Source organism: Glandiceps talaboti, chromosome 18, assembly GCF_964340395.1.
Source record: "Glandiceps talaboti chromosome 18, keGlaTala1.1, whole genome shotgun sequence".
NCBI classification, from domain to species: Eukaryota; Metazoa; Hemichordata; class Enteropneusta; family Spengelidae; genus Glandiceps; species Glandiceps talaboti.
Genome location: NC_135566.1, coordinates 13,730,628 through 13,750,000, shown reverse-complemented (window position 1 = coordinate 13,750,000; position 19,373 = coordinate 13,730,628). Strand labels below are relative to the sequence as shown.

At 35.1% G+C, this 19,373-nt stretch overlaps 1 protein-coding gene across 2 annotated transcripts; it reads left to right on the top strand.

Moving 5' to 3' along the window:
* The first annotated feature begins 9,749 nt into the window (after nucleotides 1-9,749).
* Nucleotides 9,750-18,314, top strand: LOC144449209 (hydroxypyruvate reductase-like). Of its 2 annotated transcripts, none has more exons than XM_078139715.1 (11): nucleotides 9,750-10,062; nucleotides 11,271-11,422; nucleotides 11,678-11,743; nucleotides 12,047-12,200; nucleotides 12,994-13,126; nucleotides 13,989-14,137; nucleotides 14,628-14,780; nucleotides 15,828-15,954; nucleotides 16,365-16,471; nucleotides 17,014-17,245; nucleotides 17,722-18,314. In XM_078139715.1, exons 1-11 carry the CDS (start codon nucleotides 9,925-9,927, stop codon nucleotides 17,874-17,876), a joined length of 1,566 nt encoding a protein of 521 aa, XP_077995841.1. In that variant the 5' UTR covers nucleotides 9,750-9,924; the 3' UTR covers nucleotides 17,877-18,314. The 2 variants fall into 2 exon arrangements, with proteins under 2 accessions (XP_077995841.1, XP_077995842.1); XM_078139716.1 differs by having other exon boundaries at nucleotides 9,977-10,066.
* The last annotated feature ends 1,059 nt before the right edge of the window (nucleotides 18,315-19,373 follow it).

The following is a 19,373-nucleotide window of genomic DNA, read 5'->3' as shown; positions in this document are numbered from 1 at the left end:
TCGACACAAATCATACTAACACACGTGACATTGGCAAATTTCATCGTCTGACTCGACAAAAAAACTTGCAACATTTTCTTTGCTTTGGATGCAATAACTTACTCGGAATATTGTACATCCTGAGAAGTATTGAATCAGCTGGAGGTAAACGTATGTTGTGTAGCTGTATACATGATATGGTAAATATGACAAATCTTTCGGGCCCGCACCCTAAAATCAGCGCCCTCAACGGCGATCACGATTGCCACCTGTTACTTTAATATTTAGGGATAAGATCGACCGCCGATTAACGTGCATGGATATCCAATTATTGGTATTAACGATGTTCAGTGAATGTATTGTGGCTGTCTGATCGAAAAGTGATACTCCAGTTACAACTAGTACAGTTTTAACATGACAACGGATTCAAAACGGTAACCAAGCCTTTGTTCAAAATTTAAAATTGTGACTACGCTACCTGCGGATAATATTGACCACATATCGCATTTTTTAGTGAATATGTCTTTGGCTGCTTGGTGAAAAAAATGTCCCAGTTGCAGCAGGTTCAAACATAGTGCGTTTTCTCTGTCTAGCTAGCTACATGGCGTACGTGCAGCTCAGCATATATGGTGCATGTTATGGTTTAGATCTTATTATGAAGAAAACAATTATTTCGCGTCTTTCTGTGTAGCCAGTTTCCTAGCAGTGATAAACCGTGCCATTTCGTGAATATCGAAGCCTGGTTAATATCCTAGAATAAACAAAATATAGTAGAGTCCTTAGGAGAAATTCTAAAAATGGAATGTATTTGGGGTATATTCGGCTTGTTAAAAGACAATCGTGATTCACGGCTGTCGGTATATTCTAACAGAATCTAGTTGTTGCCAGAATCGTTCGTTACTCGTTGTGTTTTAGGCACAATTATTTCTTGATTTGCTGGCTAGCAAATACTGATTTTTTTTCGAGTATAAATTACACAAAGTTACTGAAATTCACAATTGTCTATTTTTTTACGCAAACTTTAGGAAGATCACATTATGAAATTAATAAATCGTGTATAGTTTAAGTACATTATCAACGTTCGATACATGGTTTCGATACATTTTCATCTTCTGTCTAACTCAAGCGCCACTGAACATCGTTTTCTTTGGATATTTGGTGCTACATGTATATAAATTAGATAGATAGATAGTTTCTATGGCAATCTTGAACAGCGAATATATACACCTACAAGTACGAGTGTGCTTGTTAATCACTAAGGGGATACAAGCTTGACTAGCTTTGCTATTTCTTGATCCCTTTTGCCATTTATTCTATATGTGTATCTTTTTTTCTTTTTTTTAAGATTAATTTTTTTTATTATTATTATATTGGTGAATAAACTTATTATTATAGATAGATAGATAGATAGATAGAGATAGCTAGCTAGCTAGCTAGCTATATACAGATAGATAGATAGATAGCTAGATAGATAGATAGATAGATAGATAGATAGATAGATAGATAGATAGATAGATAGATAGATAGATAGATAGATAGATAGATAGATAGATAGATAGATAGATAGTTAACGTGTATATGTATGCAGAGTAAACTCATCGCTAACTCAAGACGAGAACATCGAATTTCGAATTCGAATGGTGACACGTACACAAAGATTATTTTGCTCGGAACGTCTAGATCTTGAATTGACTTTGTCTTCCGGGACTAATCACTTCAAATAGTTGCGAGCGTGCGTGTACATGTGTTTATATTTTTTTTGAAGTTAAAACCGTTAAACAATGCTAGATAAGTCAATATATCGGTTTCTTCCTTAGACGTATTAGATCTGAGTTTACGGAAATCTTCATCAAATATACGCACGGTGCAAGATACGGAGGGAATACAAAAAAAAGAGCCGTGATGTACATCTTTGACATCGGCTGCACCTACAGCTGTATTACGTGTATTTAAAACCTATGAATACGTATGGTACCGGTCAGAGAGACTATATGTAGTCATACGAATTATTACAGAAACCTATGATATGTGGGTGACGTCACATTAGTTATGACGTCATCATGTTGTAAGTCTGTTTTACCTTAAAGTGATAAACAGACTCTGTTTTAAATATTTTACTACCATTTTAATTATTTAATACATGCATTCACAACCATTATAATTACGAAACAAGGTCGAGCAAAAACAAACACTTGCTTGTTCCTCGACTCGGCCAAGAATTGGATTCGAACTTGAACTTGAAGTGATCACATTATTAGTAACAAACGTCAATATTCTGACGTTTAACTCATAATGCTGTTTGTTTACCCGTTTAAAAAAAAAGTTCCGTTGCAAATTTCAATATACTTGTATAACGCAATATTAATACACCCCCTACTGGGTACGGTATATCACTTTTGGTTTGGACCAGTTTATACTATGCACGCACTGGAACTTACTCACGCTTGTGCGTATACGCGTCCTTATTTTTTCCTCTTCTTTTGATTGGGTTATACAAAACGTGTTAGTTCATAACAAGCATATTTTTACTCTCGCTTGGCACTATTTCACGTGATATTAAAAATACCGACAACGAAATTGTGTACCATTAAAACGTTTGAAACGTATCAATTTCACGTCATTTTCCAATAAGGATACATCACAGTGGTAAGCTAATTGGTTGTACAAAGAGCTTTGGCAATTAGGGGACAATACAACATCTATTTTACAAAGAAGAGAGAGTAATTTTGCAGGGTAAAAATGCTTTTAAAATTTCACAGAATAGAAATGCTTTTAAAATATGCTATATACACCATATTTATATCTCAATCGTTATAACAGAAAGCATATGGTAAGGAAAATGTGTGTATATATATATATATATATGGTAAGGAAAATGTGTGTGTATATATATATATATATATACCACAATTTTTATGATCGTGGATAGGGAGAATAGTTCTTTAAATTATTTTCACGGGTAAATCATACATAAATTTAAAAGACACTCCCTATGACAAAGATATAATTATTACAATGTTTATTGAAATAAATAACAACCTTAATTTAGCTTTGACAGAAACTGGGTTGAAGTCGAACACCGACGGACTTACCAACATCTCCCAAAACCACCGGTGGTGGCGTTTGCCTATCTCAACGTACGTATGTACGGAATTTTTGTCAATTATTTTACTAGTAGCAGAGATTTAATGGAAACTGATCTTTTATATATATACATGCATGCATACACACACATACATACATACATACATACATACATACATACATACATACATACATACATACATACATACATACATACATACATATACACATACATACATACATACATACATACATACATACATACATACATACATACATACATACATACATACATACATACATATGTACATACATACATACATACATACATACATACATACATACACACATACATACATACATACATACATACATACATACATACATACATGTACATACAAAACAAACGAAACAAAAACATGAACACGAACAAAGTATTGAAAGGTTGGGGGGGGGGGCTGAAATTTAAATGATTTCCGAAAGACTTTCCCGCAAGTGAACTTTGACGTCAGAAGAGGCCAATGTGTTAATCGGAGGAAGAAACTTCCTGGCTGTGTCAGAACCCAGGGTGACGTAAAGGACGATCGTGTAACTCACCACGAGTTTGTAAATTGTGTACACATATATAGAGGGGTGATTTCATAAGATAAAGGTTACAAAACACGCACGTCATTAAGGTAATATATATGCAACGCTAATATCATACCAAATACACAGGTAATTGATATCACGTCCTTATGCACACTTGAGGGATTTTCCCTAGGAAACGGGGAATTAAAACTAGTATTATCGTAATGACAGCAGAAGTCATTTCATCAAATATTGACATTGTTGTCCTAGCAGACAATATCAGCTAGAAAATATGACAAAACCATGCAATTGTTCAGAACAATGATAGTAACTTGAAGCGTGTCATGTATTATGGTTCAACCTTGATTAAATTCATTCTAGCATTATGTTTTACGTTTGCTTAGCTACAGCACGTAGACAATGGTTACAATAAAGTACTGCGATAAAAGTTATATTAGCTGTTACTTTGTTCAGGTAAACTTAAACCTTTTTTTTCAAAATCAAGAGAAAAGATTAAGAGTTATACCTTACATTTTTTGTAATACGAGAAAATGAAAGGTTGTTGATTTCTTTGAAAACAAGACTGAATTAGCCCAAATTTATTTTAAGAATATTGTTTGGTTCCGGTTACCAGACCCCATTTAGTTTTTCACTGCCAACCCTAAACTATTTTGTTTACTTATTCGAAAAAGAAAATCTCGAAAATTATGAAGTCTCGCGAGAACTAGTGGATGTGGAAACTGATATCAACTTACTTCAAAAAGACGAAATAAAACTGTTCTTCCAATCTGTAATGGCTGTACATCTGATGAGAAGAAATCAATAACACATGTACAGAGACCATTTGGGAAAACAACAGAAAACATAACTACCTGGACTAGACACTCACATATTAAATAAAATTTGATTTAAAAAAAATCTACCTACCCCACCTATTCTAATATTGAGCGTAATCGAGTCATACAATTGTTTCTAGGCCTCAGGCCAAATCCGATAACCCCACCAACCCTAGTTTAAGCCGCCGACCCTAAACATAGTTTACTTCAATCTATTTCTCCTGTAGATTTTCTTGCCAAAGTATTTTTGGTTACTTTTTAAAAATCACTTTCCAGAGAAAAATGGTCTCTTCAGCCTTTAACTATAATATAATATTATATCATTGTCTTTACAAATTATCAACTGTTACAGAGGTATTGTTACCAACGAGTATCTTGTTTTTGGGCCGAATTAATTAAAAAAACATAACATAAAATAAAATTCCAACATACATACCCTATTTTCTGCAGTCATGTTATTTTTTTAATTTTATTTTTGCCTTATTGAAAAGTACCACGACCCATACTTTCATTCAGCTATGTCTGACGAAGAGTTGAAGAACTTTGATTTTCATGGGCATTGATCAAAATTTAAACATGACGATGACAAAAACATTCATATGCAGGGCCTACAGTCATGAAGTACACGAAGCAGCAGCACTCAGGGCCACTTTCTTGATATCGTGACCTTACTACAGTTTATGACCGTCCTACTTTTAGCGGCATGAACTTACAGTTAGCAACCTCGCGATTTAAAAAAAAAAAAGTTTGAAACGTTCCAGGTGATGACATTTTTGCATAACATGCATGACCAACGTACCGTAATGCTTAGAGGGGAAGTTGTCACCTGTGAATAATCGATCATATCTGCCACATACAAGTCTTCGCATCACTGGTTTATTAGTACATGTACAATAGGCCTAGAATCACGTTATCAAATAAAGGAAATTATCTCTATCACACTAATGGAAGTATTTTCCAAACGAGGATGATTTGTTTGTAATTTATTTCCGCGTGTCGATAACAGTGAACATTATAACACTACTAAGCAGGAAGAGTGTGTTTGTTTTGTTCAGATGAATCGATCCGATATAAATCCATTCGGATAGATTTAGACCTAAAATGAAATTTAAAGAAAAAAGCACGTCTGAATATGAATTTGCAGAGTATGAATTGAGATTGTTGTCAAGCCAGACGATAAAATGTAGCAATGTCAGCACGAATATACATGACTGTATTAGTGATAAACGATAAAATGTAGCAATGTTAGCATTTTTGTTGTTGTGCCAGACGATAAAATGTAGCAGGGTTAGCAAGATTTCGTCAAGCCAGACTATAAAATGTAGCAATGTCAGCGCTAATGTACATGACTGTATTAGTGCTAAACGATAAAATGTAGCAATGTTAGCATTTTTGTTGTTGTGCCAGACGATAAAATGTAGCATTGTTAGCAAGATTTGTCAAGCCTGAGACGATAAAATGTTAGTGATATTCTTTTGACGATAAAAGTTGGAATGTTAGTATTTTTGTCGTGTCATACAATAAAATGTTGCAATATTAGCAATTTTTTGTCGTGTCAGACGATAAAATGTAGCAATCATGTTATAACTGTTTTGTCCTCAGGTTGCAAGACAATGCCAATGAAATAGCAACGCTAGTAATAATAATAAGATTGTCGCAGAGCCAGGCGACCCTGTGTTTCAGATTCACTTGCTTTGATTGTAATTTCTCTCAATGTCATACACCTGTATCACCTTAAGACTTACGGTGTACTTAGTACTGAATAACGTGAATGTGTACACCAATCTTACATTTCATGCAAAACTAATGAAAATCAATGAGATAATTTCGCTTTTGTCGTGGAATCCAGGTGTTAGGTATTTTGAAAGAACCATCTGTGAGAACTCGTCTTCCGAAGTCAACATCTTGGCAATCCATGGATAAAGATTTCCGTATATCAACAGGGAGATTATCAATGTGATGAGGGTCTAGGGTACATATATTTTTTTGAATTCAGTAGTTAAGCGATTTTATTGATCAAAGACAGATGGAAGTTGTGGTTGTAGATATGGAATACAGTCGTTTTAGTACGTACACCGCTGTAAATTGTAAAGAGGTGAGTTGGTGTCAAGCACCACAGACAAGGAAAATATTTCTTCCTCGTCTGTGCAAGGCATAAACCAGTAAGAACGTATTGTAAAGTAAATGAAATACGGGGACACATGAATCATATGTGATCAAATGATATTAATTCCACAGAATTGTTTTCTTGTTATCTGGAAAAAAAATAACATCACTAGCTTTGTATACACTGGAAGCCAGTTAATTTGAAACGAAATGTCGTCTGGCTAAACAAAATCACTTACTATACAGATATTGCAACATTTTATCGTCTTGAGTTACAAAAACCTGACTTAATTGCCACATTTTGTTTTGTTTCACTGCAATTACCGTAGCAGAACGTCGCCAAAGTATATACATTGTAACAACATATATCATTTGTTCGGGCATATCGATGTAACAATTTGTACTTTTATCGTGCCAGACGTCGACGAAAATGGTAAGAATGTCAAAAACATCGAGCCAGACGATAACATTTAACAATGGTTGTTAAACAGATAACAAAATGTAGCAATGTTAGTAAGATTTTCGTTGAGATACACGATATGTTCCTACTGCGCATGCACGGGCTTTAATCATTGATAGTAACGTGACTTTTATACTGTTTCAATTCACAGGAAACGACAAAGTGTCCAAGCAAAAGAAATAATGTTTGCTAGTAAAATTGTATTATCTAAATGTTAGCAATGAACTAAGTGAAGTGCTTACCTGTCCTCTACTGGCTAATCGAATACAATAGCTAATGTGATCGGACATAAATTAACACAACTTTTACCACACATCAAACATAACATCGTATTGAGACAAATAAGACATATGTACATTTACTAACCGTTATCAATCCCTGGCAATACGTGTAGCCATCTGTTTACGGTGTTAGATTACAGATTTTATCATGTTTTGGTGTAGACTTTGTAATACGAATCAGCATTGTACAAAACATCGATATCTGCAATTTCACCATGGAAACTAGTTGAGTTGAAACCAGACGTTGTCTGGCTCGGCAGAATTCATCCTAAACATATTGCCACATTTTATTACCTGGCTCGAAAAATACCTTACCAACGTTGCTGAATGTTATCGTCTGGCGCCCCAAATTTAAAGTCTAATAAAAAAAACTAAAAGTGTTATCGCCTGACACGACAAAAAAAATGAAGTACAATTGTTATGTTTGAATACATGTTACAAATACTTTTGGCCTGAACGGCTTCCCATATGTTACCACGAAACCAGAGTGACTATAGAGTTTCAACTGGGAGGATGTTTTTAACGGCTTACACAACGTTTTTGTTATGAATTAACAAACAAAAAAGGCTACAGACACAAATAGCGCATACGCACATTTTATCCCACTGTGTCACATCCGACATACAGGGGTGTTGATTTCATAGATGAAATGTATCTTGTTATATACTTGCAGCGTTGTCAGTGTCAGTGTCTGTTTTATTTCATGCAATTTGTAGCAAAGGTAAAACTGGCTGAGATCTCAGTGTACACCCCCCCCCCCCCAAGGCAGTATCGCGTAATTGAAACTATAGTCACCCTGTGGTTTTGTAGTAAAAAATTAATGTCAATATTGGAAATACCAGCAGACGATCGATGTAAAGAAGCAGTGTTAGTAAGATTTTGTCATGCCAGATAATGAAATGTAGCAGTAAATTTAGTCAAGCCAGACTAGCATATGCTTCGTTCTACTCAGCTGGTTTCTATGGTAATTTGCGCTCGAACATTTAGTTCGAAACTTTGTTTTATTATATCAATATTACCTTACAAACTTCAGTGTGCTTTTTTCTGCAAAAATGCTAACGGGTTAAGATGGCAGTTTGATGTAAAGTTTGGATCATTATGTATGGCCGATAGGCCTAGACATGTTTTTTTTTTAATGGCATTGACATTTTGAAGAATTGTTTTCCTGTAATTTCCTTTTAAACTATTCTATTCAAAAACGTGATCACCTATCATTTGTAAAATTATTGCTATATGCACGTGGAAACAGTCGCAGTTTTCGAAATGAGCTGCTATACGTGACTTCCTATTGTTCGATATTTATCATACAACACACGTAGTTATTTTGAGCCTGCTCCAGGCGTTCTCCTGGTAAAAAGAGATGAAATTTGCCTAATGATCAGGCCAAGTCAGTTGGAAAATGCAATTTTGTACTTGAAAGTCACAATGTGTACTTGAATGTAAGGTATTTCAGACAGGATAATTGTAAATTCATGGTATCGTTATTTTCCAATACCCAACGGGATGAGACTAAATTAAATACACTCTTCGTATAAACCAGACATGTCGACCTTACGTTAGAATACACTCAATGTCGCAGTTTTTGGACAGACTCTGTTTTCGGACTGATATCGATGCTATGCTACACGTGAAAATGCACTTAGTCTAGTGTACGGCTTCAGAGACGGGAGCAAACGCAAACAAGAGAAACGCAACTTGTCCTCTTGGAGGCGCACTTTCCACTGCCTTTGGCAAGCTCTATATCATGAAATTTTAATAGAATCCTACAAGTATTGAAATCCAGGTAAACAGCTCCTTTTTTTAATAGAAATTAAATGATGTCATATTCGGATCATGTAGGGGACGACATAGACGGAACAAGTAGAAATGTTGAAACTGGTGATAAATATTCATTTACTGTTTCAATATACGACGTTTGACATAGTACAACTTCAAACATTGCCCATATAAAAATACACATTACTATAGTATAAATAACAACACAATACCATCACAACTGAGGTTCATAAATTTTTCCCAGTTGCAATAGTTGGTACGGTGGCCAATGGGGAAATGGCTGGTATAGAAATAAGGCCTTTATTTTTTTCAAATATAAATTAATTTATTCTAATATATAATAGTACGGCAACCTAAAAGTGCTCGACGTAAAGGATCACTTTACAGGAAAAGACGCCGTGTTCATAAAAAGACAGCGCTGGCGACGAAACAACACGTCCTTTACGTTTAAAAAATAAATTTTACTGAACCAATGCACACGTCGAATTTGTGTCGAGAGCGAAGAGTAAGTCCCTAGGGAGGTGTCCCTTACACGTCATGTGGGAGTGTGACCCGAAATGACCTTGATAGTCATAATAAACCAATCAGCTGCAGCAGGGATTGCTTAGGCATTAATGACAATGTTCAGAGGTCGAAGTGTCACAGGGTACGCAGCTGTACACTTTATGTACTGTTAGCAATGTCGTCGTTACAGTGTAATGTTTCACGTTGTAATTTATCACAAAGCACCACATAAACGTTTCAGCTATATTTGTCTGACATATTTGAATTTAGTTCGTCTCCGAAGTCAAAACACTTGTCGTAAAATCCACCGTGCGTCGTGAATTTGACGATGACTAGTTGTCTAGTGGAACGTGTGCTGATCAGCGATGTCATCGACCCTTGCTGTGCCCAAATACTGACTGACAACGGTATTGAAGTTGACACTAAAGTTGGCCTCAGTCACGATGAGCTGAAGGAGGAAGTAAAAGTAGGTATAGAAAAGATCTAGACTCATACACTGCACTGACCTTAAATTTGACCACCGTGGTTGTGCAACTTAATGACTCAGTCCATGAGCTCACACGGACAAAGTACCTGACACACCGACCTTGTGATTTTCTCACTACCCCGGTAATTAAAAAAGAGTGTTCTGTCAATCAGTAGATATGTTTAAGTTTATATTCTGCCCTTTTCTGATTGTCTTTGTATGAACAAGTAGCTTGGGCTTGTTGGTTGTTTCTCTCCCCTCAGTTTTATGACTTGATCGGTATTCAATATGTCATAAAAAATGTTCAGCACACCACACAACCATAGTGAAATTCTAGTCAACTACCAACCACCATGCAATTTGAGAGCTTCTGACACAACAATAGTGTCTGAGCCCAATGCAAAGGACAGGGCTAACAAAAACTGCCCTTAGAATCATTTCAGTTGTAAGCCATGAACAATGGTGGGGTACCTGGACTCCTGCAGGTATATTGTTTAATGACCTTCGACATAACGTTTGACGTTAGAACACGTTGCCACTAGTTCTGTAACGATGTTTGCACATATGTAGACATGGCACAGTGTCTGACTCAGACTGTGTATGCGATTGTTTGTTTGTTTGTTTATTTGTTTGTTTGTTTGTTTGTTTCGTATTTCTTTGTGTGTGTTGTGAACCGTGTCAAACAATGATTTTTATTTGTTTGCATTTAAGACCTACTGATCTCACCCCTAAGAGTGTATGACATATACTGATAGTCACATAACACATCATGCTTGTCAACAAACAAACAAACACATGTGTACCAGACAACCGTTACCAGTGAACAGCTCCAGTGAACTTCAATCTATGTGTTTACTTATTGTCTAGTTCCTATACAGTATCGTTACCATTTACACCTCCACTCACAGTATAGTCAAAGTTGTTACTCTAGAAGTCCTGAGATGCAAGAGATCCAATTTAAAATTCACCCACACAGTCATGTCTTTGTTAATCAATCACAAAATTTTAACCAAAAACGCAGTCCCTCATAAAGTTAGTGTTTATTTGTCCAAATATGGTACATTTGTCAGCTCAGGATGCTACTTATACATCACTATAACAGTTGGGGTTCACTGATTGGATGAACAACTTTCTGTGCTGATTGAGGGACTTTGACCAGACGTGGTTTAGTTAGAAACCATGTTGGCATCCACACTATTTACTTACAGAACTATGATGGTTTGGTATTGAGATCAGGAACACTTGTTACCAGAGACATTATAGAGGCAACAACTAGCATGAAAGTGATAGCCTTTGCTGGTACAGGTACAGATAATGTAGACGTCAAAGCAGCTTCAGAACAAGGAATAATAGTTATGAAGTAAGTTTGTCTGCAGTTAATTGCTATCTAATGTATGTATGTATGTATGTATGTATGTATGTATGTATGTATACATGTATGTATGTATGTATGTATGTATGTATGTATGCATGTATGTATGTATTTATGTATATGTGTGCATGCGTGTATGCATGTATGTATGTATGTATGTATGTATGTATGTATGTATGTATGTATGTATGTATGTATGTTATAAGATGTTATAAGTTGCCCTAATTTTATTTCTATTTGCAGTGCACCTGGTGCTAATACAGTCAGTACAGCAGAACATACCTGTGCCATGATTTGTACAGTAGTCAGGTATGTTACGTACTTATGTCATCTAAGCTATAGTGTAACTGAGTTGCTGTAGTTTTGACCTCGACTTGTACAATGTTCCTATCCCCAGCTTCACTTTCTCAGGTTTTAATAGACTATTATTAGTTATCAATGATTGAAGTCAAGTGACAAGTCCTCCAGTTGTTTTTAGCTATATCCCATTGTCAACATTCAGTGATTGTATAGTGTGACTTACTATATAAGTCCTGATACAAATGTATTCTGAACTTTAGAATACAGATCAGCAATTTTTCTAATACAAAATGTATATAAATTCTCTTTTAGGAACATTCCCAAAGCTAACAAGTCAATGAAAGAAGGCAAATGGGAAACAGCCAAACTAACTGGCATTAGGTTGCAAGGAAGAACTTTAGCCATTATTGGACTTGGTGCTATTGGTAAAGAAGTTGCTAAAAGAATGAAGGCATTCCAAATGACTGTAAGCCAGATATTAAATATGTACTATATTGTTATCAGAAAGACAAAAGAATGCATAGTTTGACCACTAGGGGTATTTTTTAGAAGCAACCAGTGGACCAGAAGTGAGGGCCATGATATTGGAGTACTATATAGCCTCAAAACATCACAACTTCCCAGTGTTTCAACTTTCACAGCCAAAGTTTGTAGAATTATCAACCAGTCAAAATATTCTCCTTTCTGTGTTTCTAAATTTTTAGGAGCTCACAGAGTTGTTTTAATGTCATTCTGTTGACTATGTCATGTACTGTCATGTGATTTTACCCCTCACTTCCCCTCATGCTCATCCATACTACAACCCTTTAAAAAACACCGGTGCATTTGCTTCCTTGGGTAAGCAGGAATGTGACAAGTTTCATGCAAATTAGTGCCAGAAACATATCAAAGCATAAACACCACAGGAGCCCAGATCATATAGCTATGTTTACTGATAGAACACTAGTCAATATACTGTTACATTATAAGTTCTACAGATATAAACAAACTGATAAAAACATTGCATGAACCTACATCATAGGCACCCACTGTTGTTTTTGTATCAGCTGTAATGTTGTTTTTACCTAAATTTTTCTTCCTTGTCTCACTTCATTCAAGCAAATGCACCGGTGTGTTTGTGTTGGATGTATTGGCTAATAGATGCCAAAGGATCCACAGTACCCGCAGAAAAAAATCTTACATATTTCTCGATATGTAACAAGGAAACCATTTTATGGATGAAAACATGTGATTTAATTATCTGTATTTTTCTTTATCAGTTAATAGGTTATGATCCTTTTGTTACTAAGCAACAAGCTAAAGATATAGGAGTTGAGTGGTATCCACTTAGTGAAATCTGGCCAAGAGCTGATATTATAACCTTACATCTCCCAGCCATTCCACAGACATTCGGTAACTATAATTAGACAGTATTCCCTAATATTTTAGTTTTTCAGCTGAGGAAAATATCAGAGTGGCATATTAAGTCAGATATGAATATAAGTGACGAAATCTGCATTTCACGAGTATTTTTCAGCAGAATGAAGATATCGGTATATGTTTGAAAATGATGTAACTATACCTTAACAAGCACTAGCTGGAACTGGAGTATCATTTTTCGATCAGACAACCGCAATATATTTATTCACTGAATTTTTTTTTAAAATACCAATCAAAGCAGACATAGCACGTGTCAATTAGAGGTCTATATTATCTAAGTAATAAGTTGAAATCATTCACTTGGGACAATGTTTTTAAATCAACTTGATTGGCTATATTGCACCATATTATATGTAATGCTACACAATATGTGTACAGACAGGCAGTTAAGTTCTGCACAGGGTGTACAATACTATGATTAATAAGTCATTATACCTTAAATTTTTTTTTTTAAATTGCAGCTAATGAAGCTTTAATTTAAGACAAATAGATGGAATACAAAGGAGATTCTGATCATTTTGATTTCTTATTTTGAGAACATTGGAGTAGAGCAAAAGACAAACTTATCTTGTTACGATGTAGATTGACCATGAGTATATCGAACATGTAATCAGGACTGGTGTTTATAGCTAATGTTATCTCTAAGTTTTACCATACAGTGACTTCGACAATGAATGTCTGCCACTGTTGCAGTAAATGTTGCAGCAAACTTGGAAACCAATACTAGTCAACATCGATATCAAACGTTTTTTTTTCTCCTTCCTTTAAAATGTTATAAGTACCACCTTCACTGTTGACATTTATGTTTTGTTTTTATTTTTCTTTGCTTTTCAAGAAATGGTAAATGATAGTGTGTTCGCTAAATGTCATAGAGGTGTCTATTTAGTCAATGTTGCTAGAGGAACTATCGTGAGAGAGAGGTCATTATTGAGGGCCCTGAGAACTGGGAAATGTGCAGCAGCTGCCTTAGATGTATTTCAACAGGTATTAATGACTGTATAACCATTCTGCAAGTACTCTGTATATATGTATCAGGCATAATACCGTTTAGTGACGCAAAGTAATGTAGTTGTCACTATAACAATGACATGACCTCATGAAGGGAAATGACGTCACCTTGTGAATTGTGGATGGTAAACATGGTAAAATGAACTAAATAAATGCACTGCTTTCATTCACTCACTTATTGGTACAGAGTTGTATCAATCAGAACTTAGGCAGAAGTAACAAATTAGGGAATTATCTCCCATTAAATTTGACCTTCTGTACATCTATTTCTCTGTTTTTCATGACGTGATGACCAACCGATTATGTGTAATGGTGTCACACAGTGTGTATGTGCTCCAGAATAATGTTTTATTTATTTATAATGTTAATTGATAGTAAATCCTATATTACATAAACTATTAAAAGTTTGCATAATTATGATACTGTAATTTTGAGATAATTTTGAGATAAATGTTTTATGTCATAGGAACCAACACATAATGAAGCCTTGATTCAACACCCAAATATCATTGCAACTCCCCATATTGGTGCTAATACTGTAGAAGCTCAAGTACGGGTTGCAGCTAATGTCGCTCATCAAATTGCTAATTTGGCAAATTGTACCCAGCTATCAGGAACAGTAAGTAAGATAAAGTTTTTGGGACTGTAAGGAGAGTTTTCACATATGTATAGTAATTCAAACAGACTGAATAATTATCAGAAATACATCCTTCAGATCTGAAACATATACATGTATATGATTGACATACCATGACAGCCCTAGGTTCAATCTCTGAGTTTTCCGAGATGCTATCCATGATCTCTTCACCCCATCTAGCCCAATGCATGACAGGAACAAGCCATTAGCCAAGCAAGTGGACTTGTTATCAAAGAGTACCAATATTTACAAATGTGATGATGGGCTCTTACATAACACAAGTAAACAGCTGTAAGATCATTTCTAAGGAGTAAATCAAATGAGGCAAAGCTATTCTCTGTGTTATATCAGTTGTTATCAATTTTATTAGGCTATTATAAGTAACGCTGCAAACAGCTTAAGAGATGCAAACAAAGTTTCTGACACCCGAGTTCGCCAGGCAAACCCCCGGGATTGTAGCACTTGGACGGCTAATGGCTTGAGACTGTCATGGGGACATTGTAAACCAGAAGTTGTCCATCAAAATGAGTAAATCCCAAACTGTTAGAATGACATAAACAATGTAAAAGTAGTGTCCTGATATGTGACATGGGTACCATATTTGGACATTATGTGACTGTCCCCAATAATGACTAACTAACATTATTATTAATATCATAACTAGGCAAAGCTCATAAGCTCACGCAGGGTAGATTCATTTGTGACAGGCTGCCTCACGATGATATTGTACCGTAGATAGTGCCCTCCATGTGCGAGCTATTATACACTATTATAACTATTATTGAGAAGAATTCTGTGATTGATTAAGAAAGACGTGATGTTAAAGACTGGTGGGGGGGTTGATTTCAATTTGAAATTTCATCTCAGTACCTCATTGGCTAGATCATAGATGCGAGAATAGATTTAAGAAATATATTATTTTTGAAATAATAATACCAATATTTGTAAATATTATGAAGTAAAATTATGAACATTCTGCTCCAATTAAAAGACAGTCACAAGTTGTTCATCAACAATTTCCTTCATCAGATCAATTGCAGAGAAATGCAAGGTCATTTGAAAGCATGGTGTCAACTTGGTCAGAATCTTGGTCAGATTGTTGCCTCCTATATTGGAAAGGTGTCAAGTCAAACTGATGTAAAAGTCATGACATATGGTAAGAAATTTTGACTTTTAAACAATTTGTTGTCCTCAGATCACAATTATGAGAGAGCCCTTATAAGCACCTGCAGTATTTTCTGTTGCACATTCACTCATTAGTGTTAAAGTATGTGTTCATTATTGATTTTTCAAGTAGGAAGCCATGATAGATTTGCTTTATAAATTAAAAGTCCAAATTGCATAGTAAATTCTCATCCATATGGACATTTTAATAGTTGAGGGAATCACCATCATAATAAGAAGTGTCCTAACATTAACATTGCCGGAATATGATTTCATATTGCCATCAAAGGCATACATCGACTCTGACCTTATATTGTATGTAATATTTTCACTCCTGTCGAATCACACATAACCTCGGCTTTTGCCACTTTAATGTAGTAAATTCTGATTTACATTTCATAGGACCTGATGTGCAGGGAGGTGCACGATTAATGAAATATATGGTTGAAAGCAGAATTTGTAGAGAACAAAAAGAGAAATTAACATCACTTGAAGATCTTGGATTACAGGTAATGGCATAATTAAGCAAATTCTGTGTCAACATTATGTGCAATAACGGGGTAAGCAATATCTTTGGTTGGATTTTGATATTTTTGTATTTGTAAATTGTAGTCATGCAACACAGTGGGTATACTTGTAAGCAAGATTTTCAAACACTGATATTCTAAACATTTTACATTAAATGTGCAGTATGGCATTAGATAGGTAATGATGACGGTATAGGCAAGTCACTTTGTTGCAAACATAACAATCATTATTTCAAAACTTACCATCATTAACTCATAAATCTTTCTCATAATATTAATTACTTTCTTAAAACTTGTCTAGAGTGTACAATTATATTTCTATACCTTAACCGTGGATACGTATCATATCGCCATCTAGAGGTATTTTGTAATCCGATGACGATCGTCAACCAAGCCAGATCAATAGCTAATAATGCTGTCTACTAAGTTGAACTGCTTGTTGTGTGTTTGTAAACCATATAAATGATATAGTAAATATAACTCTCAGTCAGTGCTTGTAATGATTACATTCTTTTCTTATCAAGATATCAGTTGGCCATGCGGATACCTGTACAGAAGCACCCAATGATGTTGATAATGGCATTAAAGTCACAGTCTGCAAGGGAGATGTTGAACTAACATTGTGTGGTACAGTGCGTGGTGATGAAGCAGTGTTGTGTGGTATTAATACTGGTGTGTTTGTCCATGGAGTCACTCTCAAAGGAAACATCCTGATCTACAGATGTAAAGACACTGATGTCTTTCTTCCATTTTCTGGTATGAATAAATTCATCGATTATTCATTTTCACCAAACATAAGGGGGAGGTTTTGTGATGTTGTGTGCGTGTGTGTGTCACATATTTTCTCCCAAAATGGCTTTTTCAATTCAGTCGAAATTTGGTACACATTCTTAATGTAATGGCTGAAACTGTTTAGTTTCTCAATGAGATGTCTGCAGGTTAATTACATAATTGGCCTAAACAGTGGTTAGCCCATGTATCCATACTATCTCCGTGTGGTGTATATACAGTGTTATAACTATAGAAAAGGTTGTCTGGCAGAGTTATAGAAAAAGTTGTCAGGCACAGCTGTAGAAAAACTTGGTCCAGAACAACAGAATGATCGCATGTAATTCGTACGACTCCACTGATACGTTAACACAAAAGTCAGAACCTGGGATTCAATCATTGGCCTTTAAAATATATGATTGCACCGACAGTTTTCTAATATGATTGTACTCACTCTTTTACAGTATTATCATCCAGCGATAATAACAACATGTCAGGATTTGCCAGTTCTACATCAACAGATGGCCAGAAATGGACTCTTGTCTACTTGAAGGAACCATTGGAAGACTGTGAACCGATCAAGCCATTTGTCAACTTTGTTATGCAAATGAGTGTGTAGTTGTGATATTCATATGGTTTTGATTTTGCAAATGTCAGACTTTTAAAAAATGACTCTGTATCAAAAGAGATAAAAATAACAACAAAGGAAATCATTACAAACAGCAGTGAACTAACAAACAATAACTCAAATAAGATTTTAAGAATAATGAATACATATATTTTATTTTGCATATGGAAATTTGTTTTGGATAAACATAGTATAACAGCATCCCATGCCACTCAAGTGCCAGTGTGAGTATTCAGGGGTATTTGCACTTGTGCTTGCAGTGTTTTCTGCTGCACTTTCATGAGCGTACGTGTACTGCCGCAGAGAACACTGCAAGCACTCATGCAAATTCCCCTGAGTATGTCACACTTGCACTCATGGGTCATGGGGTTGTCATATAGTACTGGTGACGTTTTAATACATGGGGAGGTGACTGGTAACTGCATCATATATGCTTAACAAGTTTGTTGAAAGTTCACATATCAATGCTCTTTCACATGTTTTAGTTTTGAGCAATTTGTTGGTCGACAAATTTGTCTATGTTGATTCAGATTATGTGTTCAAGTAGGAAAGCATATTAAAATTGCTTTATTCATTTCATTCCAAAATAAATATCCATTTCTCATCCATATGGACGGAAACTTTTCAGCCAAAAGACATCAACAGGAAAAAGTTTTATCAAAAGTTCTATAATTTGTCATTTGCCTTCATTTTCTGTATGTTTTTTGAGTTTTCACATGGCAGTCTGCTTTCCTCTCTTTTTTTTACAATAATCTTGTGTTGTTTGTGTTTGTGAATATGTAATTTACTCTTTGGATTTGTCCAGTTGACAGATGCAAATGAGATGATAGGATTTTCATATATATTAAAAGAACCCTGGTATAAGCATGTATATATACGACTCTGATTATGTTTGTTACTAATAAAAGAAACAGGGATGAATTCCTTGTTATCTCTGAAAGAAAACTAAATCTTTGTTTATTTTCCTGGCAAAACAGTGTATAATTGATTCCAAGAAATCAAAAAAAGCTTCTTTCAATTCTCATCATCTGACATAGAATTGTAATCCCTCGGCATAGGCAAATACAACAAAATTATTCAACCAAGCATTTGAGTTTGCCTGTCTCAAGCTGTGCAAAATTACCTACTACATGTAGCAATAAAAGTTTCTCTGTTTATCAGTTTAACCTTTCACTCCCTGGTATTTATTTGTAAGCGCTGCAAATTGTTGATAGGGCCAATGTTGGCTAGCCCACAAGGAGCCTCATATTACAAGAAAATATGCATGGGTAAATGGAATATCATTTTAAACTCGTGGATACCTATATATTTGTATATACGGGCCTGTATACTACTGAAATAATATACTATATGTGTGTATATATATATACTATCTGTATATAGAAACATATAGTACATCATTTTAATAATATACAGGCCTGTATATACAGGTATATATATATATATAAACAGTTATTCATGAGTTTAAAATGATATTCCATTTACCCA

What these genes read in the sequence shown, in the direction of transcription:
- LOC144449209 (XM_078139715.1), top strand. Translation starts at nt 9,925, where the DNA reads ATGACTAGTTGTCTAGTGGAACGTGTGCTGATCAGCGATGTCATCGAC. An exon ending in TGAAGGCATTCCAAATGACT is followed by an intron (nt 12,201 to 12,993) that starts GTAAGCCAGATA and finishes TTTCTTTATCAG; the next exon opens with TTAATAGGTTATGATCCTTT. An exon ending in CCTTAGATGTATTTCAACAG is followed by an intron (nt 14,138 to 14,627) that starts GTATTAATGACT and finishes TTTATGTCATAG; the next exon opens with GAACCAACACATAATGAAGC.